Below are 27,126 nucleotides of genomic sequence, written 5' to 3' on the forward strand. Positions count from 1 at the left end.
AAGTTGCAAAAACGGGCTCTCAGCAAGGGGTTTGCATTTTGAAGGTGCTGTAATTGAGTCCCAAGTTGAGTTTTTGCATTGCCCTCTGGCTGACAATTTGTGGAGTGCAGTGATTTGTAATTCAAAGCCTGTATATTGCAAATTTGCTTAATCAGTTAGTCAGATCGTCATTTAATTTCATAAAAGTCACAGCTTTTCATTTTAGTTCTGTCTTTGTGACTTAAAATAACTAAAAATGTTAAAATACTGCAAACAAAATGAAATTAATATGGAGTGGATTACATTAGACAAATACATTATAAATAAATTTACTCAATAATAGCTTAGTAAACATTTTCGTTTTCCATTAAATTGTGCTATTTTGTAAATTATCGTGTGGCCCCAATATAAATAGTTAAACTAACCAATTTAAATTTCTCTATTTTCAGATTTACTTAATTGTAAACATGTTGTGCTTAAAAGGTATGTAAATGCAACCTAATTATGATTTCTCATGAATTGTTTTAAATAGTTTGCTTCGGTTCATATTCAACTTGGAAATTAAAATCTTAAAATTAATTGCCACCAAAACTTTTTCTGTGAGTTGTGAGTAAAATCTCAATAAGTAGATTTAGTAAATTACACAGCAGGTTCGAGTTGCCTTTTTGCAAACAACTAACTAAAGTGCGCATTAACTCCAACAGTTAGTGCATGGATTACTTCATTTTACAAAATGTAATTACAATTCATTTTTCTTTAAACAGCATCCATTATCCGTGGCTGTCCATAACATTTTGTTGCACACTCGTCGCTAATCTTGGCCGACAAGTTAGCCTTCTCGCCCCCCCTTTTGGCGTTCTCATCTCTGGCTCAGACTGTGGCTCTCGCTGTGCTTCTTCTCTTTTTGCGACTGTTTAAATGCCAGTTAAAATCCCATAAATTCTCCTTAAATGACTTCTGTCTACCGCAATGGTGTAGCCATTCCTTGGCAGCAGTGTTGGCTAAGACAGTCCAAGGCAAAGAAAGAATTACAGTGAGCTTAAGCTGAAACTAAAGCTAAAGCTGAATCTGGAACTGATGCTGCCGAAGCAAGGGCTGAATTAACTATTAGGGCAAATCGTAAAATCCTTTGTCATAAATAAAATTTAATTTTTCCTCTTTGCCGGAAGATAAGAATATTTCCGGTTGTCCCACTGCCAAGAATCACAGTCGCTTGCAGCTTGCAACGGTAGTTGTTGTAAGAATTCTATTCAACACATAAACAGGACATGCCATTGGGCCATTGGACAATGCCAGAAAATGGTTGCCAACTTCACTGAAAACTGGCAAATGACGCAAGCTCGCAACTGGTGCAATTTGGTTCAATAAACTCATTAAATGCACCAAACTTTTTGCTTTATTTTTGTCAGAAGCAAACTTTTGCGGATCCGCAGAAAACTGGCGGTCATTCGGTCGCCTTGGCTAGTTCTCAACTTGTCGCATTATCCGTTTTATTGCTGTCGACATTGCAGAGCATTACTCGTAGATATATTTGTTTCTTCTTTCAATTCTTTCCTTACAAAGATTGTTCTGCTTACGCAATGAAGTTGAGAAACAACGAACTACTTTTTAAAGTTATACAACATTTTCTATTTAACATGCCAAATTATGTCTAGGTCATAAGCTGGTCGTATTATTGGATATCACATTGGTAGTAAAAAATCAATTTTATTATATTATGTTAGCAGTTATTTAAAATTATGTTTGATGTAACCGAGCATACAAATCATAAGTATGGGTACTAAAATTGCCGGGTTGATTTTAGTTTCGTATCCATTAACGTTTTACAACCAGTTATACTTATTATAAAATCAAAATTCTATTTTTTTTTGTTTATTCTTAATATTTACTTAACTCTTGTAAAGAAATTCCTGGGTAGATAATTTTGTTTGTTAGTAGTAAGGATACTAATAATAGAATCAATAAAGATTTATGCTCATTTCACGGATATAAGGTTTCTCATAGAAGTACTAGTATTTAAGGTTAATTGAACATGCTCCCTTTAAGACACAGAAGCCATTTATTCATAGAAAAGTGTATGTAAAAGTCGACATTTGAATATGTTCTTGGCTTTTTTTATTTTGCCGTTTAAATATTTGGCCAGAGAAGCCATTTAACTTATTTGCCTGTGTTGAGCCGTCGTCGTTGTCCTTTTGCCAAGCCGCGACAAACAATAAATTTTGTGAAAATTTGGCCACATTTTAATTTGTGGCTCAACGGTAAAGCCAGAACCAGAATGAGAATGGGAATGGGAACCGGAACCCAACAACGAAACACGTTGGGCATGGCATGGGGCAGACCGCAGAATTCATCGTTACTGGTTGCCCACAAGGCATCTGAGTAGAAACCGCTGCTTGCATTCCTCAAATTGCAGAAGGCAAACTGAGAGTAAGAGCTATACATGGGCTTGAATAGGAAATATGAGTATCTTTGGCTGTGGTTTTTAGTATATGTACGCGTATTTGTAAGATGGCAAAAAAACGTTCAGCAAAATTGTCAATTTATATTTTATGCCATGTTGAAATATACTGCGATTTTAGTTTTGCAGCAAGAAACAGTAAAAACAAAAATAACTACACAAAAGCAAAGGAAGTCAGACCGCAGCTTTCGAGAATGCCAATTTGTCAGCTGGCAGCTTTTGGTGGCATTGCAAAAATTCTTTATGAAAACTTTGTTTACGACAATCAACTCATGCCAGCCTCAAGCCAGTTAGCCTATTTTGCTGCTGCTGCTATGCGCTACTGCTGCTTGTATTGAGTTCACAATATTTTTAATAGAAACTCTCGACGCTCGAAAAACTTTTCTTTTCGCAAATTTGCAGCCACTACTGCATTGTGTCCCAAGTCTGGGCCTTATCACAGAATGGAGCAGGGATCAGGGTCAAGGGGCTGCGGGTTGAGGGCTGTTCTGTTTGTGTTTCAATTTGTGTGTGCCTTTTATGGAATTATGCACTGTTGTCAGCTTCCTTTGGTTTTTGTACAATTCACTGCCCAACTTTGGCAAAAAATTTTGCAATTGAGTTTAACTTGTGGGGGAGAAACACAAAAATGGTTGCAAACAATTTGTTTGCTTCCCTTATCAGTTTGTTCGATACATAAAGTGTTGCTTATAGATGCGTAATGACTATGAATGCATCAGTATACAGAAGCTTGGCCTTAAAGTAGGCGAAAAGTTAAAAAGAATAAGCAATAAACTAATTTGAAGGATTCGTATTTTATTCTAATAATAGAAAGTTGAGGAAAATTTAAACGAGATAAGCAATAATCCATTCAAATATATTTTTTTGTAATAAAGATACTAGCTAAAAGCATTATAATATATAATTATTAGAAATAAATGAAAACTTTAGTGCCTTCTTTAACTTTGTTTCTTCTTAAATAAACTAATACTATAATAATTGTTTAATACCTAAAATACATTTATGTACAGTTCAAAATCCAAACATAATTATCATTTAAATATTGCAGAAAAATGTTAGAAAGATAGAATGCACTTGGCGAGCTTAGCGTTAACATTAAAGTCGTAGTTTACATAAGAAGTGACAATTAATTTAATTAAATAGTTTAGTGACTCGAACAAAGTTTTACTACTCTAAACATAGTAAAACTATTAATTAAAAATTCTAGCAGTAACTGCAGAATACTCTGCGATGCCATTAAAAGTGTTAGCTTTAGCCATACAATAGCTGCGATATTTCGCATTCATTCACATTTTGCCATTAAGCGGAAAAGTCTGTAGCCCATCAATTTCTGTGAGTAAGCTACCAGCTTATTTCTGCCATTATACTCGGTGTCCTGTGCAGCGCAATAAAAGTCGAATTCGCGCACTTTGCAATTTCAATTTGCTTTCTGCTGCCTTTTAGCTGCTGGCTGCTGGCTGCTAGCTGCTGGCTATTTGCTGCTACAGTGCTCGTTATGTGTGTTTGTGCCGCTCATTAAAAGCTGTCAATTGTTTCTCTTTGGCATTTACAACCTGCTTAACTGCATTAAGAGCATATACACTCGTATGGCTCTCCAAACCATATAACCAGTTGAAATCCTTTAAGTGCGCTGTGCCGCATAAAAGAAAATTCCCATCTTAGTGGTTTCAAATTAAAGTTCTCTTTGCTGCACTTGTGCGACAATAAAACTTATTCTGTTTTCTTTTTCTGCGCTGCTATTCACAATTTGTAGTCGCACTGCTTGTGACAATTGTGCAGACGACTACGGCCAGCAGACGACTATGAAAAGCAGGCAGGCGAAGAGTGTGCTGGAAAGCACAGATTATGTATATGCTCCTCCATGGGCTGATCAGTGTTCGGTGTTAATATTGTTTGGGTGGTTTTTGGTTCGATGGTGCCTGTAAATCGGGTAGGTCGGCTTTTGAATTCGTGGCACGTGGTCCAAATGGCCTGTGTCTGCTTCAAATTGCATTATGCAGCAAGTTCAGCCTTGGATTGGATTAAATGGGCATAAAAGTGAGAACCGATGAGTGATAGAGTTGGCTAAGAATACGATTGAATTTAAATTAAGTAATATTTAATGCTAAGTAATATTTATAAATATTTATAGTAATACTTACCAAACTTTGACTTTGACCATGTCTTGAAAACTATAAGGTATAATCTTTTATTTTGTGATTAACGGATAGGAGAAGGTATACATTATTTAACTTTTCTGAATCTTCAATAATAATATAAATTGAAAATAAATATAAATTCTGATTTACTATAGCTACAAAATAAGTTGATCAAAGAATTTGATATAATAACTAGTTCAAGAAGTACTTAGAAGTAACCAACAAAAGACACAGAACTGAAGCTTTAAACTATTATCAAATACTGAATTTGCTATTACGCTTATACGTTATAAGTTTTGGCTTTTGTGCTGTCAGTAGCTTAATCTCTATTATACTAGTCTGACAGTTACCTTTCGGCTGCAGTTGCGACCACGGTCTAAGCTCCTAAGCCTATAAAGGACATTAAACTTTAAGTTTGCTATGTCAAAGTGGCAAAGAACTTGAGGTTAATCTAAAGTAATTTAAAATATGCCACTGCATACACTTCATTGCTCCTTTGCAATTTTCGCATCTTGGCCTACACATTGTGGCCAAAAGTGTAAAGCGCATCAGCAACGATTGTGGCAAGAACACCAGGACACATACATGTGAGCAACTCAATAAATCAATATTTGAGCAGCTGACGGGTTAAGGCCCACAATGCAATTGTCTTTAAAATAGAGCTATGGCAGTCAAGCTGGCAACTTCTGCCGTAGGCGGAAGGCTTTGTTCGGCAGACGTTTAAGGAAACGACAGAAATTTTTTTTAAAGACGCTTCAGGCGCCAAATGTTCTCATTTAATACTCTGTGGTCAATTATGGGAAATGGGGTATATAAACCTACACTTATGTAGGCATTCTAAAATAATCACATTTATAAAGTAGTCAAAATATATTTTTAAAATATTTGTATGCTTACTATGAGGAACCTAATTTAATAGTGTAAAAGGAAAATAAGAGAATATTTCATTGTTTTTATGTTCCTTTTTCTTATGTGGATACATTAATGTTGCCTCATTTTATTATCTACTGATTTAAAGGTATTTAACTGTATTTGCTAAGTTTAAATAAATGAGCCTGGCAGATTTCAATCATCGAGCTGGTATAATTACTATTTTACAGTTATAATTTTGTATTAAATTAATGATCGCTTAGCATCGCTTTCATGATTATTTCATATTTATAATCAAACGCATTATAGTTAATGCATTTATAACGACTTACAGTAAAGCAGACCTGTTAAAAATACACATACGATTCACTTGTACTTAACTCGGCACACAAACACTTTGTGCTTGCGACAACAGCAACAATAAGAATAACGACAACGATAGGAAAGCGGATGTCGACAGCGACGCAACGCCCTCATTGAAAAAAAATAATAATAAAAAAACAATCAGTGGGTTCACAAAAAATCAGGAAAAGGACGTTACGCATGCATCAGTCGAGAGCCGCACTATGTGTGTGGGGAAAAAACTTACTTGAGTGGTGCTGCGTGGGTGGGGTGAATGGGATTTTAGTGCGGACATTTCAATGGTGTTTCGCCCTTCATAAAATATTTCAATATTGTAACAGATTTTTCGCTGGAAACATTGCGGCATTTGTCATTATTTGCGAATTGGTTTTATGTGTCAACTGTCAACAAGGCAGAAAAAATAAAATGTTTAAAGGTTTACCAAGGGCAATCTCCACCCTAACAACAACCACCTATATATAAACCCACAACTCTACTATAAATTGAATCAAGTTGAAACAGAAAACATCTGCAACAGCCAAAAAAATGTGATATTTAATGCTAATGCCACGCCTACACGAAGCATGCCACTTTTTGTGGCTCATATACATATTTGCTCTGCATGCACACATACACATTCAAATACACAAACGCGAACACACACACACCATTACATTTGCATTAAATTTCAATTCAAATATGTTGATTTTAACATGATTACTTTGGTTGGGCCTGGTTGGAACGGCCTGTGCCTTCGTGCATTTATAACTAAATCCTAGAATAAGCAGTTTAAATCCGATGGCATTGCTTCCATTCTAATCGCATGCGACCATATGTTGAATGCCACCAGATCCAACGTAATTTGAATAGAATTTGCACAACAAATAAAATTTAAACGCAGTTCACATGTGCCAGGCTCGTGATTTTGCGAAATCCTCTTAATGGCGCCATTTCATGCCTTTTTAAAGAGCAGCCTTCATATTCCTGCGATATGCGCAGAATTCTCAGCGTAAAGTGGCAAAATAAAAATCCTGGAAAAAGCTTAACTTTCAATTTAATTATACCACTTTTCTGCTGTTACTTAAAAAAATATATTATGTAAAGGTTATATTACGACGCTTCGCATTCTCTGAATTATTTGCAATATATTAATTTTTGGATCTTTTATTTGACAAATTGATATAGAGTGAATAATGATATATGCGATATCTACTTTGATGCCGAAGGTATTGGTATTGGTTTTGTGCGATGTCCGTCATGCTGACTGGCCCGTCGGTATGAACGCAACTTTTTCCGACACCCTTAGAGATAGAGACTTGAAACTTGGAACATAGATTTATCTCTGCCCGCGTCAGGCAAAGTGGATTGGAGTTCTACATCCACTAAGAGGCTAGGAAATCGATAAAATCGATTATTGCAAATCGTTAAAGCCACACATCTCCCAGAAATTTTGAGGCTCTACAGTCACCAAATTTGGTTGGTAGGTTGTTGGCGATGTCCTCCTAAGTTCGGCATATGCCACGCCCACCTGCTGCTTGATTAACCAATCAAGATCGTTGTAGGTGACCAAATGTATTTCTGTTTCGACTAACCGAAAGATCTCATTAGTTACATGTTTTCATTTGCTTTTCGACCTTGTTGCAATAGATATAATTGAGCTATTTATTTTGTGTTTCTGCATTACCATTTTATTGCAAAAGATATTCATAGATAGGCGCTTGGAGAATGATTCATATAGAACATTCAACATATGTAGCATGTAGCCTTTGCAATTTAGTTTGGTTATTCGATAAGAGCAAATCCCGTCCGGTTGCAAGTACGTGCACACATTTCCGTAATGTATGTATATATACATATATTTATAAGTATACAGATAAGAGGAGTAAAATCGTTGTGCCATAAGTGCTTACTGAAATCACTTCCAGGCACCTACTCCTGCTGCCTGCCACATCCTTTAACTTCCGCTACGGCGCCTCCTGCACCCTGCATCATTCACTCTGCACTTTGGTGACTTTGTCGTCATCATCATTGTCGTTTTTTTCCTCGTCCTCGTCCTCGTCTTCGACGTCTTCGTTTTCATCTTTCCTCAATCCACATCTGTCCACATCGTTGTTGTTATTGTTTGTTAATATGTGCTATAGTTCCACTTTCAACTGTTGTTGTTCTTCTTCTTTTTATTCTTCTTGTTGGTGCCTTCTTGCGTTTCTGCTTTTGTTGGCTATTTCGCTCACGTAATAACGATAATGGCCTTTATTTCTTTCATTTCTATATATTTTGTGAACCACTTCCGAGCACTGCCCTCCCAGTTTCCCGGCTCAAAGTTGCCCACAACTAAGTACTTAGTCCATACACGAATCGTCAGTTGTCTACTCGAATTGTTTTTGTGGCTCTCATGATATAATTCTCTTACTGTCATAATATTATTGTTATTTTGTAGTCTCTTTTCTTTATTATTATTTTTCCAACTTGTTTCTTTCTTGTGACAACAAATGCGCTTTACTGATTCTGTTTGATAAGAACAAGAAATTGTAAGCAGACAAATCACAAGTCATGAATTTCGACAAAATGGGCTAGAAGTAATGTTTGGTATTTAAAATAATTATCATGAATTATGTGTATCACAACGATTGTTGTGCGTGGCTTTGAATATCACCTAATCATGGTTATCTTTCTTTGTTTATGGTTATTGTTCTTATTAAATAAATCATAATCACGTCGCTCAAGACAATTTACGTGTTACTTTCGCTTTAACAAAGAGAACACGACTTTAAAAATTACACTTTATGACCTGACTCAACCGTAAAACTAATTTGTAGGTGCACATTCTGCTTTTCTTATCATCGTTGACCCAAAAAACGTTAAGTTCAAATGCTGACCCACTACTACGTGCAACAACAATAATATATTTTAGCTGTTACGAGTGCCCCTATTCAATAAATTAATTGCAAAGTTAATTATATAACCAGTACATAGACATAAAAATATATAAGCTTGTGAATATTTGCCTAGTGCTACTAGTTACTCTATGGTCAATCACCAACAAATTATAAGATAAATAGTTATTATGTAGTTCATAAATGCTCGATATTTCAGAAGTGAAACTTTGCATAGTTTAAAACTTTTGTGATTTGTTTGATTTAATTGTTTTCCCTTTTTTTTTAAACTGTAATTAGCATATTTGTTTATCATGACTTGTGGCTCGCTTCATTTATTTCCTCTTATATTCCAAGAAGTTTCAATTGTTGTCTCTTGTACGCGTCTCATTTCCGTTTTCTGTAATCTGTTCCTCTTGAAATGCTTCGACTTTTTGTGTACTTTTCCATTTCAAATACCGTTTAAGCATATGTTGAATTTAATAAATTATCTTCTTGGCAACAAAATGAATGGTTTTCTGTTATATTCTGTTGTCAATTAAATACTTATCTGTCCGTTACAGACAAGCCAAACTGTATTGAATGCTTCGTATTGCGAACACGCTTCCTTAGTTGTTTGCATTTCCATTTAAGTGGCATTAGAAGCAATTTAATCTTAAGCTTTTTGCGATATTATTCTTGCCATTTGTGTAATGATGTTTGACACTCGACGTTCAATAAATTTACCAGGTGCAAAACGGTAGGCAAACATTCTGTTGGCATCATAGGCCCAATAATTATGTGGGTGGTATTTGGAGTGTATACAAGCTCAGCAAACAAGTGCATAAAATATTGTTGTATCAAGGCTATATATAATACTCGTGCAACTGGAGCTCGTTGCCTGTGTTTTTGTGTTGTAACGGTAGCGTGGTCGCAGCAGCTATCATCAGTCATGCGTGCGCAAATATTTTAAGTGCTTCCTGAAACATGCCGCACTGCCTTACGGCTGCACAGCGAAACAAACTGAATACAGCTAGAAAGGATATCGCAACAGCTACACAGGGATACACACTGAACATCGACGTCAGGTGCGTGCCTAGCGTCGAAATGATTGCATAGATACTTGACTCTCGTGCAACTGGCGAGAGTTGCCACATTATATTATGAAAATTATTCTTGCAAACCATTTGCAACGTCCGTCCGTCGCCCTTTGTATATACGGCTATAAATATGTACAGTGCACAGGAAATGTATATGGTAACTTTACTTTTGGCGCTGATACTTTTAACGAGATTGAGCTCAATATGCATGCGGACAACACTCGCAAATCTGTAAAACTGAATTCTGAATGCTCTATGTATTAATGAATACTTAATTTAAATAATTTTGATTGCTATTCTGATTGTTAAAAGACAAACTTTATAGACTCAGGATACATGTAAATAAATTACTTAATTGTTAAAACTAAACCGTTCGCAAGATTCTTCTTAAATAAATTAAAATATAACATTTGCCTTAAACTAAATTTAATGAAAACACTCTCATAACATAACACACATAAATTAAACACAAAATCAAAACATTATTTAATTTAATTGTAGTTGAACTAAATTATTGTGCAAAAGTTCTAATACACATCGGTTCTGTTAATCATTAACAGTTAATGCATAAATGAGGTCGTACATGTAAGGTTTGGCAACATTTGAGCAGAACTGGTATTGTTATATCTACAGCCTGCCAACGACTGATAGAGGCCTTGTAGCGCGCACATTTAGATGTATATATATATATATATATATATATATATATATATGTAAAACTAAACTTCCTCTCTCTATTTCTCCCTTATTCATTTAACAAGGACCGCATTTCTATATACCACACATACAATATTTGAGACCAGAGCTCCCTGCCCCGACATCGGCAATACGAGAGTGTTGGAGCGGCAAGAGTTAAGCTGCTGATTATTATTATTGCTGACAGTGTGGTGTCTTACAAGGTTGTTGCTGATAATGGGAGTAGCAGTGCGATTTAAGCTGGATGATAAGTGCAGTAGGTAGTTGTCGCGTGCAAAACTTGAACAAAGCTGCGAAAATCTCTGTCGCAGCTGAAAAGGAAAAGTTTCCCCAACGCCACAATAACAAGAAGCGCATAAAAACTTCTGCCGCTCTGTAGGCGTAGCTCAAGAAAAATGAAATACTTAAGTTTATATATTACGTTGCATTAGAGTCCGCCATAAGCAAACTTTTAACACCAATTGGTCCTCGGGGCGATAAAAAGGTACCAGAAAACTGGTATTTGTAATTTTCATGAAATTACAATAGGTTAATGGACAAATAATGTAGGGAAAAGACTTTTTACAGCTTGCAAGTCTTTTAGCTTAAAGTGAAATTTAGAAAATATTTTTTAGAAAGCCATAAGAAAATCGCACATTATTTTTCGTATTTTAAATATCAGCTTATGATATACATTTATTATGTGGAAGAAATTTGATTACTTCTTTAAATTAAAATACAAATAAGCGTGTTATGTGTGTAAGACGTATGTACGTATGAATATACATACATATGTACATAATTTTTTAATACACACTATTATAAATATTGGTCGACTCTTAGGCCCAGACCCTCATTAGTCAGTTGCCTTAATTACAAAGTCCCTGAAACTAATCATCTACCCAGGACGGTTACCTAAAGGTTAAGGTCTTGAAATGTTTTTTTGTCCCAGTAAACTCAGCCAATACATTACTGTGATTTATTTTGAATGCTTTAGACTGGAGCTTGTGCGTGGTGTGAGTAAATCGGATACACAGCGGGTCACTTTTCAGAGGGGATGGCTCGCATATTGTCAAGTACATGAAATATTTCAAAACATTTGCTGTATTTGACAAGCAGTCAAACTTAAGCGGCCACTCGTCAAGTGACAAGGGCCCCAGGAGCACACAGTGCTCCCCATGCACCCCAGTTACAAGATTCAGTGTCGGAACCCCAATGGATGTTACCATTCCATTAAGCTTTGCAAAGGCTGAGCAAAGCAACATGAAATAATAAAAAAAAAAGAATTCGCAAGAAATTTCATTTCCTGGCACTCAACTGGCAACAGGACCCATGCGCCTCCCTTCCGCCGCAAGCCGTAGCACTGCTCAGACCAAGACACTTCAGGCCCGGCCAACTCAAGTCACTCATTTGGCTTTAACATAAAACCAATTTAAACTTCTGCTGCTCGGGGTAGAAGCTTAAACTGAACAATCGACACGCGGTTGTTCTTTATATTATGTATATATATATATATATATATATATATATGTATATAAAATAAAAAACAGCAAAAACAATTTTAATTTCATTTTTGTGCAGTATTTTAAAGTTGACTTTGGACTTACCTGAGTGGTCCTCGGGTGGCTTCCCTTGGCTCCCTTTGGGGTGGCTACGATTTAATACGCGTGGGAAAAACAACAATGGTGCCGAAAAAGAAAAACTTGATAATACTTAGCTGGCGCTGCTTTTTGGCTTTTCTTAAGCCTCGGGGAAAGCAACTTTTCCGATGCGGCACGTAGCGCTCATAATTATGCGGATTTTGAAAATTAAGTAAGCGACTGTTAGACAACTTTCGGTATGAAGTCACTGTGATAACGATTGGCGCTCGCTGTGTGATGCTCCGCACGCAGATTTATGCAAAACTTGAATAACAACAGGTGCGGGTAATCCTTCCCCCTCCCCGCACCCCTCCCACACGACGTTGGCTCAGTGAAATGCATGGTGCAATTTAAATTCCAAATTTGTTAAACTGTCACAAGCGCTGTGAATGCGAAATGAGCACAAGGCTCACAACATGCGAAGCATAATTATATGAGCCTACGCCGAAAGCGGTGGCAGGAGAGGAGCAGCAAGAGAAGCGGGCTGTGTGGGTGGATAGCATGCTGGAGTTGGCTGCAGGTGGCACAGGCCAAGGAAATTGCTTCAAACTGGCTTGCCGGAGCTAAACAAACAGCCGGCGTTGAATTACGACGCCGCACGCACGTGGTTGCCACAGCCTGCTGTTGCCCGTTTGTTGCAGGTGAGGGTAGCTAGAGGTGTGCATTTGTGTGTGTTCGTGTGTGTTTTCTTGTTTGTGTGCTTGTTAGGGTAGGTGTGAGTGTGGGCTCAAGTCGAGTGTGCTGGCTGGCCTCCATCCCCCATATGAGTAATAGTAATGATGTTGCCTCCACTCAAGATGTGTGCCGCTGCCACCAGGCTTATGAATAAATTAAGAAAGGCCACCCTGGAAAACGGGGCCACTAGGAGGGGCAGGGGCAGGCAGCAGAGTGAAAGCGTCGCAAAAATAAAACAGACGACGCATATAAAAAAAGGCATTTGAATGGGATTCATGAGCGTGGTGCAAATGAACAACGTCTAAAATATCCTGGATAGCTGAAAATATAAATTGCAAAAATAAATAAATACAAAACAAGTTTAATATTATAAAAAATACAACAACAAAATTTTCAAACCATTTACAAAAAAAAATGTTAGTATTGCGCATAAGTATTCTTAAGCTAGACAGATTTTATATATTTCACGTTAGCACATCAATTAAATACTGTTCTGTTCCCTATATTAAATACTGTTCTGGAAAAGAATAAACACTTCACAATTCTGAGTTTAAAAAAAATACTTTGTTATCTAGGGTATTTTTTTAAATAAGTTTAGGTTTCTTTTTTACTGTGGTTTTTTTGTTTTGTGTTTTCTAAGAAAGACTGATTGTTTTCCTAGTGCTATTTGCGTAGCGATTCATGGACTTACAAGTCAAAACTCCCATTAGAAAGCCATGGTTGCTGTTATTATATACAGCCATGGGGTGTGGCAAGAAAGCAAGAGTAGATAAGATAAGGCGGCGACTAAAGATAATGCCGTTTAAATAGAATCTGGTGACTGTGGGAAGCAGCCTCGGGTCGCGAACGAACGGCACGACTTAAAGAAAATGTCAGCACTGACATGCAAAAATGGCAAAGACAGTGGGAGGGGTGGTCACATGGTGGGGAGGTGCTTGGATGAGGAATTGGTGTAGGGCCGTAGCTCGCACAGGTGATTTACATAGCATATTTAAGTGGAGCACTTTGTGAACTTGCATACGACACGACACGACACGATATCATCATCATCAGCATCATTGTCATCATCATGGCCCGTTACAAATGTTGCACGATATAAACAAAGAGAGAAATAAAGAAAAAACTGCTAGACATCGTTCTGTTCAAAAAAAGGCAAAAAGGAAATACGCTAGGCAATGACGCTGGAAGCATAAAGAACATATTTTGACTAAGATGTATTACAAACGACAGCATAAGGAGTTTGACATTTTTATTATGTTGCCTCTGGCGGCACACAACAGCAGTCTGCGACACAGAGCTACAGAGAATGGAGGAGAGACAAATGGAGCAAGAAAGAGAAGCTAGAAAGTTATTAGTGAGTCAACATTTAGCTTGCAAGTTGCAAGTCTCTTCAGCTTCAGGATTAGCTGTGGTCTACCCAAAAAAAAAACCGAGAAAAAATCGCAAAACGGATTTGGAACTAGTCGCAACTGGCGGAATTTTCGGGGTTAAGCGAAGTTTTTTGATGCGCACATAATTCAATTATTATTACTGGCAGACCCAAGACAAGTGATTTGGCTGGCTAACTGATGGCTGTTTTGGCTGGGGAAAAGAACAGAAGAAATACAATTTATTTTAAATAAATATGATTTATTATATTTGGCATTATTACCCCCCACACCTCTTGCTCCACGTCTATCAAACGAAAGGCAATCTACATGAAGGATTACGAAACATGAACGCCAAGTTTGCAGAGCACTCAACGGCGACGAAGCGCAATGGGAACATGAAATTGCCTGCCTCCCCTCTCAGCGACCCTTTTACCCTTGCATAAAGCAAATTTGACTTAAGGTACACATTGCGTTTTATGATGATGACTTAAGGAGATGGAGGAAAGCTTTGAAAAAAAAAACATAAAAAATCTGTTAAAAACACGCTGCCGAAGGGCTTAAATCTCAACCGAAGGCAAATATCCGTCAACAGGTTTGAGTATTGACAAACATGAAAAGGAAAATTCAGACATAGGCACTCCATATCAATTTACTATGTATATGATTGAAATTTGATGATTTTGATGGATGGATTTGAGCATTTAGATTGAGTACATGAATTGTAAGTGATTCAGGTATAATGCTAAAGAATGCATCGACGTATGTGGAAGGACCATGAAATACTTATATGAAGTAAACGACATTTAAAAATATCATATTTCTGTTGAGTGTTTTCACTTATTGAAATTCCATTGCATACTTTGATGTTAGGTTAATAGGTAAAAGAATTTGAAAATGGATCAAATCTATAGGCAGGTATTTCAATTTCATTCATTAGATGCTTGGCATTTATAAACAGACCAAGTCCATCAGTAATTTCCTCTTCAAGCACATAATTGACGTTGACATTTCAATGCTTCCTTCCCCGGTACGAAGTTCTCATAACATATTAAAAATTATAAATTGTATTGTGTATATGTACATACACTTATATGCATTAAACAAAAACAATAAATTGCAATAACTTACGTTACAGTTGTGTAAAACCCAAAGAAATCTGCATTTAAATCCCATTTGGTCGCATAATTCATATAGCACTAAATTACATTGCACAGTTGTAATGAACTGTCCTATCTATTATCTAAGACAGCAAGAAATTATTCGTGTCAGCACAAAATAACAGTTAGCAGGATATAAACGTAAATTCAGCAACGACAAGCAACTAAATTCGAGTAAACGTTTCACTACAACAACCAGTTGAATATACATTTAATTTGTCCACTACAGTGCACATAAGTATTTAAAGGTATCTTAGCTTTGCAGTTAAGCTTGTAACATTTCTACGAGCACCTAATAAGCAACACTTTTGGTCTATCTCAGGACGCCATTCACAGGTTTACAATTTTCTTTTCGCCATCATATTTTCAAATTAAATTTTTTTATTGCGATACTTGCTTTAAGCCATCTGCAGAATTCTGAAATGTATATTGTTGTCCCCATGTCAACTCAACCAAGTAGCTTTATTATAATAATCTTATTATATATATACAAAAATTATATTGCAAACATCAAAGCTTGTATATTTTTATTAAATATCTATCATTTATTTTTCTGGAGTCAAACAATTAATAATTACCTCTTAAGTAGGCTTTTGAAGAATGAAATAGTTAGTATATGTATATATATTTTGAATAGAAGACTATTTTTTGTAAGGTAATAAAATGTCTATTGCAATCAAATATTGTATTTCCATTAAAAAGGCAGCTGTCGATAAAAAATAATTAGATACTAAAATAAAGTAGATAAATCAAGTATTGTGAAAATCCCATACTGATCATATGTAGGTAAATTGACTGGAAACAATAATGCTAAATATGACCTTTTAACGCTTCAATGTGTCCATTTAAAAAAGCATCAAATGGCTTAAGAGCTACACAATAAACGTTGTCCAGTTAAATCGTTAGATCAGTGCATATACAAAGCTCAAAATGCCAAACAACCCGCACCTAAGGCTCAACCTCAAAATGTTCGGTATATGGTCAACGACAACGGGCGACTAAATAGGCTATTTATGGATGAGCCACAGCAGTTGGGCTATTTCTGTGGCTGTGGTTGTGTCGAAAAGCCTGGTCTGTGGGGTCTTTTCAAATAAACACACGCAAAGTACGGGCGTGCTGTACTGTAGCAATTTTTTTGAGTCGAACGTTTCTGCTTAACTAATTGGCTGTCTGTACTCAGGACCAGGACCTGGGCCGTGCTCCCTGCGGGTAATTTTTGCACCTGCCTTGTGAGATTTTAAGCCGCACCAGCAAGCAGAGTCATGCCGGCTCCTGCTGTGGGCAGTTACGTCGAATGATTTTAAAGCCAGGTCCCTGGCAGGCACAAAGCGCCGGTTGTACGTGCCGGACACATTAAAAACGTTGGCGCCTTTAAGCGGACTACCAACGCCAGCTGGCTGACTTCAGAATTCACGGACTTTGGGTTAAAATGCACAATTTGGAACAATATTGCTTATGCTGTTGTTTTTGTTTGTTTGTTGAAGTTGTTTTGTTGCTTGTCATCAGCATCGTTATATTGTTATGGCCATTGTTGTCGACGTCGTTTGCCGTTTGGTGTACGCTTATCCCCCTTTCCTTCCTGACGCATAGTCACCCAGTCGCGCCTTCCTGTTGTTTGTGTGTTGTCAGCTAATTGAATTTTCAGCATGAAATTTAATTTATCTTTGTTGTTTGTTTGCGCAACAAATGGCCGACCGAAAAAAAACAAACTGCAAATCCAAAAGTGGAAACAAGTTAACAGAATTTGTTTTTCTCATTTTGTAATTTGGCACACTGGCAAATCTGTTTGGCTTAGTTGTTTTAAATGTTTTTCGCACGCAACATAAATAAACAAAACGTTGTCATTCGCTTTCTTTTCCAGCTAATAAAATGAAGTGGACGTTGACGCTGTTAATAATCTGCCTGGCGTCGGAGCTAGTTAACTGTAAGCCTTATCTCTTATGCAAATAAAATAAATTACACTTAAATAAATTCCAAAAAACCCCAAACAGCCGAAATGAATTCGCCGCCAGTGTTCACACAGACCCTAAATAATATTGTGCTCTATGAGAATGTGCCAGTGGGTACTGTGGTATTTCAACTGCAAGGCTCCGATCCTGAAATGAGTAATGTGACATTTGGGTCGATTGGCTCGGACCACTTCAGCGTCGATCCAGTTTCTGGCAATATAACGCTGGTGAAGCCATTGGATCGCGAGGAAACGGATAGCTTGACATTCCTGGTATCGATCAGAGATCGAGTGCATCCAAATGGTGAATCAGACCAGGATAATGTAGTGGAACAGCCTATTACATTTATAATACTCGACGAGAATGATAATCCTCCAGAATTTCAAGACGTAAGTTAGAAATATTAACTACATTTCTAGTAATTGCTTTTATAGATTTTGCCTATTTTCCTAGACCCCTTATGAAGCGGACGTAAACGAGGATGCCGCTGTGGGCACTACGATTTTCGATAAGATTTTAGTGAAAGATCGCGATACAATTGGTGACAGCTTGGACCTGAAGTGTCTCCCACAACAGCAAAGTCCTGAGGCGTGCAGCAAGTATGACTATAAGTGAATCAATTGAAATATTTATTTCAAACCATGCACACCTTCAACAGATTCCGCTTGCAGCTGCTGACCCGTGAGGCGACCATCCTCACTGCCGCCGTGGTGCTGAACGACACCCTTAACTACAATCAGAGAATGATTTACCACTTCCAAATCGAGGCCAGTGATGGTGTGCACAAAACACAGACAACTTTTGAGGCTCGCGTCAAGGATGTGCAGGATAAGCCGCCAGTATTTCAGGGCTCACTCTCCACTGTCATCGATGAGGATAGTCCCATAAACACTTTGGTGCTGACAGTGCATGCTCGTGATGGTGACACTGGGGAACCCCGAAAAATAGTCTACGATCTGCTAAGCAGTAAGTACCATCCATAAAAAATCATCAGAATGCTTTCTTTAGATGATGAGCTAGTTTCCTATCAAACAAAAAGCAATTTTATGTTAAGGCGTTAAGGATGCCTTATTAAGAATCATATAGAAATTATAACATCTGAGCTTAGCTTCACAACATCTTTTGTGATTTAACTAGCAACTCAAATTTTAGTTCCCATTTGGTAGTTCCCATGACAGCTGTATCATACAGAATATAGATAGTAAAATGCAGATACACCCATATTCCCATTTTTGTTTCATGATCGAATGATAAATCATACTTATCCGAACAAGCATTACTAAACACTAAATTACACACTTATTTATCATCCTCACTTCCATTTAGATCCCAACGATTACTTCCTGTTGGACTCGCACAGCGGCGAACTGCGTACGGCCAAGCCATTGGACCGTGAGGCGCTGACTGATTCCACGGGTCTAATTCCTCTGCTGATACGCGCTCGCGAACTGGTGAATGGTGTGCCCAGTGATGATCCAATGACCAGTGCGACGGCCAGAGCTACAGTCACCATACGCGATGTGAATGACTCGCCACCCACATTCAATAAGAAGGAGTATGAGGTGTCGCTGCTGGAAAACACGCCAGTGGGCACGCCACTGGCGCTGGACATGAGTGTGAGCGATGCTGATGTGGGTGTCAACTCGAAGTTTGCGCTGAGGTTGGAGGATGTGTCGGGCGTGTTTGATGTGGAACCCAAGCTGGTCACCGGCTACTCTCAGGTCAATATTCGCGTTGCCAACGGCACTTTGGATTACGAAAACCCAAATCAGCGTAAATTCATAGTTCTGGTGATTGCCGAGGAAACGGACACGAATCCGAAGCTCTCCTCTACAGCAACAATAACGGTGAGCGTGCTGGATGCCAATGACAACAAACCAAGCTTCGAGCAGGAGAGCTACTCGGCCACCGTCTCGGAGGCAGCATTGCCCGGTCAGTACATCACAACGATTACCGCCAAGGATGTGGACTCGGGCAGCTTTGGTGATGCCGGCATACGTTACAGCCTATCCGGCACCGGTGCTGAGCTCTTCCATGTCAACGAACAAACGGGCGTCATTACCCTCGGCGATTGTCAGCGTCTGAGCAACAGGCGCCAGCGACGTGACCTCCATGAGAATGCTGGCGGCGATGGTCACGCACTCGAAATGCTCTACATGGAGGCGGACCACATCGTCGACCAGCGTCAGATTAACACAGAGCCCACCGTGCAGTATACGTTAATCACGCAGGCGCCGCTGCAATCCGAGGCAGCAGCAACAACAACAGCAACGGCAACGGCAGTTCCTAATGACGACAAAGACGCCAGCAGCAAGGCGACGCCGACGTGTCTTGACTATGAAACGGAGACCACGTATTTCTTGTCATACAAGGTGAGTGTGAGTGGGTGTGTGTGTGAGTGATTGTGGAAGACTGTTGACAAGCAATGTGATCCATTCACAGGCATAGGCAATTCGTCTTTAGACACTTTATTGATTAAAGTTTATATGAACAACTATGTACATACTTGGAAAATAGCAATCGTTCGTAATGTGTTAATTTAAACCATGTTAAAAGTGTCACTTAAAAAGTTACAAAAAAGACAAATTATTCACAAAAATTTCAATATATTTTTGAAATAATATATAAATTGGAAGGTATAAATTTAAAAAAAAACTATTTGTTGCTATTTTTTCTCAAAAGGAAACTGTATAAATAAAAAGTTATAATGCTGCTCTACAAATTATTCTATGCAGAAATACATAATTTTTTTTTTTGAATGTTCTAAAATTAAATAATTCAATTATTTCACATATAAACTTTGAAAATATGATGTGAGTTTTCCAACAATATCTCAGTTTATCTATAAGCTTAAATTAGTGTATTTACCCACTAGTGTATAACCCATCAATATGTTCACTATTTTCTTTGATTGCTATGCAGGCGACCGACGACAATGGACAAGGTCAGACCTCAGTGGTCTCCCTACGCATTTCGGTGAGTGACGCCAATGATTCGCCGCCCGTCTGTGAGAGTCCCCTTTATCGGGCCAGCGTGGATGAGGGTGCCTTGGTGTTTGATTCCCCATTGGTGGTGAAGGCACGCGATGCGGACACAATGTCAAGCATTAGCTATCGGATTATTGGCTCGCCACAGATTGAGAGCATCTTTGACATTGACAAGCTGAGCGGCCAGATCAGCATCCGGCCCAACGCCAGTCTGGATGTGACAAATCTAAAGAGCGAGCAGCTCATCTTTGTCGTTGAGGCCAATGATGGATTGTTTACGGCTAACTGTGGCGTTAACATCACAGTGCGCGATGTCAACAATCATGTACCCAATTTCCTGCAGCATACTTACAGCGCTGTCGTCGAGGAGAACTCGGAAATTGGCACCAGTGTGGAGAAGCTGCAGGCTACCGATTTGGATACGGGCAAAAATGCAGAGCTACGGTATCGTATCCAGCAGGGTAGCTTCGATGACTTTGGCATTGATGAGCGCACAGGGGAGGTGTTTGTCTCCCGCAAGCTTGACTATGACAGACGCAACACGTATCATCTGCAGGTGCAGGCCGCCGATCAAGGCACGCCCAGTCTCACGGGAACCGCCACGCTGACAATCAGTGTACAGAACAGCAATGATAAGGATCCCTACTTTGTGCCCGCCACACAGCATGCGGAGGTGCGTGCAGATGCACCCACTGGCCATCTAGTCTATACTCTGATTGCCCTCGATCCCGATGTGGCTACGCATAATGCGCTCGAGTTTGCCGCCACCGATGACATCACGGCCATTGACAAGGAGGGCAAGGAGCTGCCCCACAGTGAAAAGTTCAAGGAGTACTTTGCAATCGATCGAAGTGGCAAAGTGAGAGTCAACCGGCAACTGGATCGCAATCTTTTTGCCGTTATGCGCATCAATGTGCTCGTAACGGACAGCACTGCGCCCAATGTGCAGCAGGGACGCGGCCTGCTCATCATACAGATCATCGATGTGAATAAAATACCACCGGTGAGTTTAATTCCACCACTCGTTTTATTATCAGCCCATTGGCCATAAGCGTTGACTGTCTATTTCAAATTCATTGCTACTATCGCGGTCAAGGCTCGCTCCATTCTCGGCGTGCGTCACACTCATTTCCAACTGATGATGCTTTATCGAGTAAAGATTGCTGTGAAGAGAGCGAAACGTTTTGATTTTGGTCTTTTGGAATGGTTGGCTAGATGATCTGATACTGAGGGTATTTTTTCAAACTTGGTATAAAAAATGCTTTTGATATTGCTTTTCTAACTTCTTATTTAAAGACTATTATTTCCCATTGTTTTTTTTTTGCCCTAACCAGTATCAGACAAATTTAAGCCACACCTTCACTTGATACTTACAGCACCAATAAGCAGCAGGTGCTTTTAAAAATATACTTTGCCAAAAATATTACAAAAATAGAAAAGGATTCAGAATATAGATACTTGAAACAGCCATATCCCAAGACTATCTCACAAATGTTCAACACCACATTATCAAAGATCTGCACTATAATTGTGGGTCGTAGCAAGTCCGCTTGTGAGTTTGTAAGAATTGGATAGCTGCGTTCAGGAAAGGCAGAAAATTATTTTTAAAAATGAGCGGTTCTTCGAAGTGCCGAAGATATTTTGTACAGTACAGGCAAGACTAATATTGTGTAGACTTGTTACTGAACTAATGATGAAAAGCTGATAAGAAATAATTGACTATTTGAGTCATAAGCCAATCGACAATCATATCTGTATAAATTTAAAGATGACCACTTCCATTGTTTCACTTACATTGCAACGATATTTGCGACAAGACCAAGAAAACAGGATAAAAAGCGCAATAGGATTAATCCAGATATAAGGAGTATGAACCACTCATGTATCCAACTCTCCAGCTTTGCTGCCTCGACTAGTCCTCTGACCTCACGTAATTCCGAATGCAATCGAACAACATTCAATGCAGACGCCTTAAACAATATGCCAATTATGTTTATTGAGATAAGTTGCAGCTTGCCAAACAACATTTCCTTCAACATTTTGAGCACCCAAATTTTCAAATAGTATCTGACTCAAATCTCATAAGCTACATGTTCTCCGCACCCCATCTCTTTACGTACTCACAGAGATTTAATGCACCCTGGAGCCCTGCGCAGCCATTGATGAAACTTCAAATGGTCGAGGAGCAGCCAGTTGGCACTTTGTTAACCACCCTTCAGGCCAGCGATGAGGACTCCAGCATTGGTGAATTCAACATAACGGCCAACGATTACTTTGCCATCAATCACACTACTGGCGTCATCTATACGACTGCTCGCCTGGACTACGAGGCCGTCAAGGAAGTAAAGTTCATGGCCACTGTCAGTGATACAGGTGTGCCAGCACTGACAGCGACAGCGGACATTGTCGTAGACATCATCAACCTGAATGACAACGAACCGCACTTCACCCAATCCGAGTACTACTTCAATATCACGGAGAACTCACCCCGTGGCACAGTCGCTGGCAAAGTGGAGGCCCATGATGGCGATGTGGGCGCCTTTGGCGAACTGACCTACACGCTAATCGGCGAGAACAATAAATACTTTAGCATCGATGCTTACACGGGCAACGTAATGGTCGCAAATGCATCCATTTTGGATCGTGAGCAGCTCAAAGAACTCACGCTGTCCGTCGTGGCACAGGATAAGGCACCGGCCACAGTACAAAAGTCAGCGACGGCTACGGTAAGTGAAGAACTTATAAATTGAAAAAGAGATATAAATGTATATATTTATACATATACATATATTCTTTGATTTCTTCTCTTAAGCACTTGGATTTTTGAAGCTCTTCGAATACCAAAATAACCGATAGACTTCTAAGATCTATGTATTGAATTAAATAAATTTAAAATTGCATTTTTTATATAAAAGGGTTACAAATAATTGTATAATTGTGGATTAATGGATATGTATATATTTAAATATATATATTGATATTTAACTTTTGTTTCACTCCCTACTCCAGATTCACATAAACATTTTGGACGTTAATGATAATGCACCCGTATTTACGCGTCCTGTGTACAACTCGACCGTGTCGGAGAATGCAGCGTATCAGCCACCGGCTGCACTCCTGCAGGTGCAGGCTACCGATCTCGATGAGGGTCTATTCGGGGATGTGCGCTATGTTATAACGGCTGGCAATGATCTGGCACTGTTCAAGCTGGACGCACAGTCGGGTATTATATATCCAGCTCAAAGTCTGTCTGGCAAGCATGGTGTCTATGAGCTGCTAATCTCGGCACGTGACACCCAAGGATCCGGCACCATGGAGGCCAATGCAAAGGCAATTATAAATGTTTTGAGCGTTAACCGTCATCGTCCCGAGTTTATGATTCCTGCTTTGTCAAACGCCACAATTGAAATACCTGGCGATATTGTGCAAGCAGATTATTTACTGCTGACAGTGAAGGCGCTGGACAATGACACCGATGGCACTGGCAAGGTTAGCTATCATCTCCAGGTCAACAGTCAAAACGTGCAGCAGACGACGGAGTTCAAAATTGATGAGAACACCGGCGAGTTACGCTCCAGGCAGCAGCTCAATCGCAAGAATCGCGCAAAGTAAGTTCACACAACAAGTAGTCGCACTTATAACCCCCTCACGCCTTTGATTAACTTGATTATATGCAGACAGACACCCATTTCTGTTGTTATTGCACAGAGAATGTCTTCTTTTATTTGTTACATACATTCCAACAACTCTATTATATCATTTTAGATAAGTTCTAATCGTAATCATAACTTTTTAAAAATGTTCAACAGCTATGATATCATATTGGTTGCACGTGATGCTGGCAATCCGCCCTTTGAGTCTCTGCGCCTGCTGACTGTCAGCATTGTAGATGCGAATGAAAATCGTCCTGAATTCCCCGACGCCTCCAATCCCTACAAGGTATCGATCAATGAGAACAGTGGACGTGATGTCAAAATTGGACACATTCAGGCAGCATCACGCAGCAAACATAATCGTGACATATTCTACTATATGCTGTTGGGTAATGAGGATGGCGCCTTCTATGTGGACAAGCTCACGGGAGATATTTATACGAACAAGAGTCTGGATCGTGAGCAGACTGATTCATATACCTTATATATATTGGCTAGCATTAAGGCGGATTTGCACATATCCGAAGAGGAGCGGGCGTCGTTCTCAATCAAAAACCTCAATCGGGACAATACAGTGGCCAAGGTGGCCATCACTGTGCTGGATGTGAATGATAATGCACCGGTATTTGAGAAATCCGTTTATTATGCGGGCGTTAATGCCAATGCCAAGATGAATGCGGCCATCACGCTGGTCAATGCCAGCGATGCGGATCAAGGCAAAAATGCGAAGATCGAATATATGATTGTTGCCTCAAATCTGTACAAATTCGGTGCCAAGAAGTCAACGGGCTCCATTGTGCCCAGTCCATTTGCCATATCGCAAGACGGCCGTATCTCGGCCAATACCATAATGGCAGAGTACAATCAGGATCGTTTTGAGCTGGAGATTGTGGCACGTGAATTGGAAGAGCCACAGCGCTCGGCCAACACCAAAGTCTATGTAAGTTAGGGGCCGTGTAATATGTCATATAATATATAAACCTTGGCCTGGGTAAAGCCAAATAATATTCGCAAAATATGTACCTGTAATGAGAATTATAAATATATTTCAGATTTGGGTCTTTGATGGCACACAACTGGTTAGGGTTATACTATCACGGCCCCCCGAGGAGGTATATCAGGAGCAGGAGGAGATAATAGCCGAGCTACGCAACGCTACGCAGCATCGCATTATTGTAGATGAAATACGTTTCCATTTGGATTCGATTGGACGCATTCGCATGGATTGGTGTGATTTGTATTTCCATGCCGTAGATCCGCAGACACAGCAAATTGCGCCAGTTGACGAAATACTTAAGGATATTGACAGGAACTATGATTATCTCAAGGTAAAATTTGTGAAATGGTCTTATTATCTAAATTCCCAACTCACAAACACTCTCGTTAAAGGATTACTATGCTGGCTTTGCTATAGAGAACGTTGTACCCGCCTACATAGCCATTGTGCAGGATGAGTTCGACCTGGCCGTTGCTGGTTTGGTTGCCTTGGTCATTGTGCTGTTTGTTGGCGTTATTAGTTTCATTGTGCTGTGCTGTTGCTTGAAGCATTGGAATCTTTCAGTGCCCGTGGAGACGCGACGCAAGGAGGCACTAATAAAAAAGCAAATCATTGAGGACTTGAATACGACCGAAAATCCGCTTTGGATCGAACAGTGCGTTTACTTTGAATCTCCTCACAAGTGTCAGTTGTTAATTTAATTTATTCACAGAAAACTTAAGTTATATGAGGAACAGGAGTTGACTATGCAGGTTTTCTCGGAGCCCGATCATATATCCAACTCGGATGCGCCTGGGCATTTGGATCACCGCAGCTCGCTGGAGCAGGTGCATCATGGCCAAACGGTGGACAATACGTACGCCACCATTCAGCCGCGTAATAATCAGAATCGTTTGACTGCCGGCTCGGGCAGTAATGGCGGTGCCGGTTCTATATCCATGCGCAGCGGTGGTGCGGCCAGTGCCGGTGGCGTTGGCGGCACGGGGCTGCTGCTAGCCCGTGTCGATCCACATGCCAACGACTTTGCGGATTATGCAACGCTACGCAACAATCGAGCACCCTCCGTAAGTAGACGCCAAGAAATCGCTTGTGTAATAAATCTAAACCATTTTTCACTTGTTTTGTAGATGTATGAGTTCACGGGCTCCACATTCCAAGCACCCATTCGGGATGGCGACGATGCCGTAGCCGAACTTATTTAAGCATTAAGCTATAGAGCTAAATTGTAAATGATGTAGTAGCTAACTATATAGATTGAACCTTTAGACACGGTTTAGTTCAACTGATCTGATCTTTTGCATTTCCTGAGTTTACCGTTGCGTATATACAATAAATATTTATACAAGTGCATATACAGACACAAGCATATTTATACGTTATATAAATATATATATAATTAGCGTAGAAGTATATTGTATGCCAACGATTATATAAAACTCAACTAATCACGAGAAAACAAAACAAAAAACATACAAAATTAGCATATTATATTGTGCAAACAGCTACACAAAAGCCCCATAGTGGAATTTCTCCCGCATAAATAATGACAATAATATATATGAAGACAGCATATATATAATTCTATATAAATATATATATATATGTATGTATAGAACACATTGATGATGTCTAGCGTTAAATTTAAGCGTTACTCGAATACAACTAGTTATGGTTGCAATTATTGGTTTACTTTACACGAATAACGCAGCGATATTAGTTTAAACGTCCACACATTCTGTATTACTAAGTTATACTACTTAGATAAAGACTAAATTATTTGCTCTTCCAATCCGTATTACGTTAGTTTTTTGGTCATTAGCAGTTAGTCCTAAGTTTATAGTTTAATTAGCCGCGCTTGCTCATACACCTAAGTTGTAAGTTTAGTTAAAAGCAATACTATATAGAATATGTGCAACAAACTATTGTGCAGTCACCTCAACTGCTCTATTGCATTCATTAGAACTAATTTGTTTGCATTTACATACGATATAATACAAAATCAAATAAACACACACTGAAATGTATTAATGGGTGGTTACGGTCTTGGCTAAAGTCCCCTCGAGATAAAAATAAATTACGGCAGAATTGTTTTCCCAAATCCTGGATATCCTTGAGTGCCAATCGATTTTTGAACGACATGGGACATTAAGTCATTAAGGAGGCATTTGGAAAATTTCTGCAGTGGTATGAATACACAAAATGGTTATTTTTATAAATGAACGACCACGTGCCACTTGTATACTCCTTTGCTTTTACTTACACACATTTCCTTGCTGCAATTCCT

The 27,126-nt window shown here is 39.0% G+C and overlaps 2 protein-coding genes across 2 annotated transcripts; one reads left to right on the plus strand and one right to left on the minus strand.

Moving 5' to 3' along the window:
• The first annotated feature begins 433 nt into the window (after positions 1–433).
• On the plus strand, positions 434–26,854 carry LOC6563155 (cadherin-87A). Its single transcript, XM_001989454.2, has 14 exons — positions 434–462; positions 17,118–17,180; positions 17,248–17,594; positions 17,659–17,804; positions 17,864–18,171; positions 18,532–19,577; positions 20,128–21,195; positions 22,319–22,918; positions 23,202–23,800; positions 24,002–24,785; positions 24,898–25,173; positions 25,235–25,497; positions 25,555–25,906; positions 25,970–26,854. Exons 1-14 carry the CDS (start codon positions 447–449, stop codon positions 26,042–26,044), a joined length of 5,943 nt encoding a protein of 1,980 aa, XP_001989490.2. The 5' UTR covers positions 434–446; the 3' UTR covers positions 26,045–26,854.
• On the minus strand, positions 21,201–22,231 carry LOC116805426. Its single transcript, XM_032737248.1, has 3 exons — positions 21,987–22,231; positions 21,567–21,767; positions 21,201–21,355 (listed from the first exon to the last, which is right to left on the minus strand). Exons 1-3 carry the CDS (start codon positions 22,229–22,231, stop codon positions 21,226–21,228), a joined length of 576 nt encoding a protein of 191 aa, XP_032593139.1. The 3' UTR covers positions 21,201–21,225.
• Positions 26,855–27,126: the final 272 nt, after the last annotated feature.

The sequence above is a fragment of the Drosophila grimshawi genome, unplaced genomic scaffold (genome assembly GCF_018153295.1).
Source record: "Drosophila grimshawi isolate 15287-2541.00 unplaced genomic scaffold, ASM1815329v1 contig_311, whole genome shotgun sequence".
Lineage (NCBI taxonomy): Eukaryota > Metazoa > Arthropoda > Insecta > Diptera > Drosophilidae > Drosophila > Drosophila grimshawi.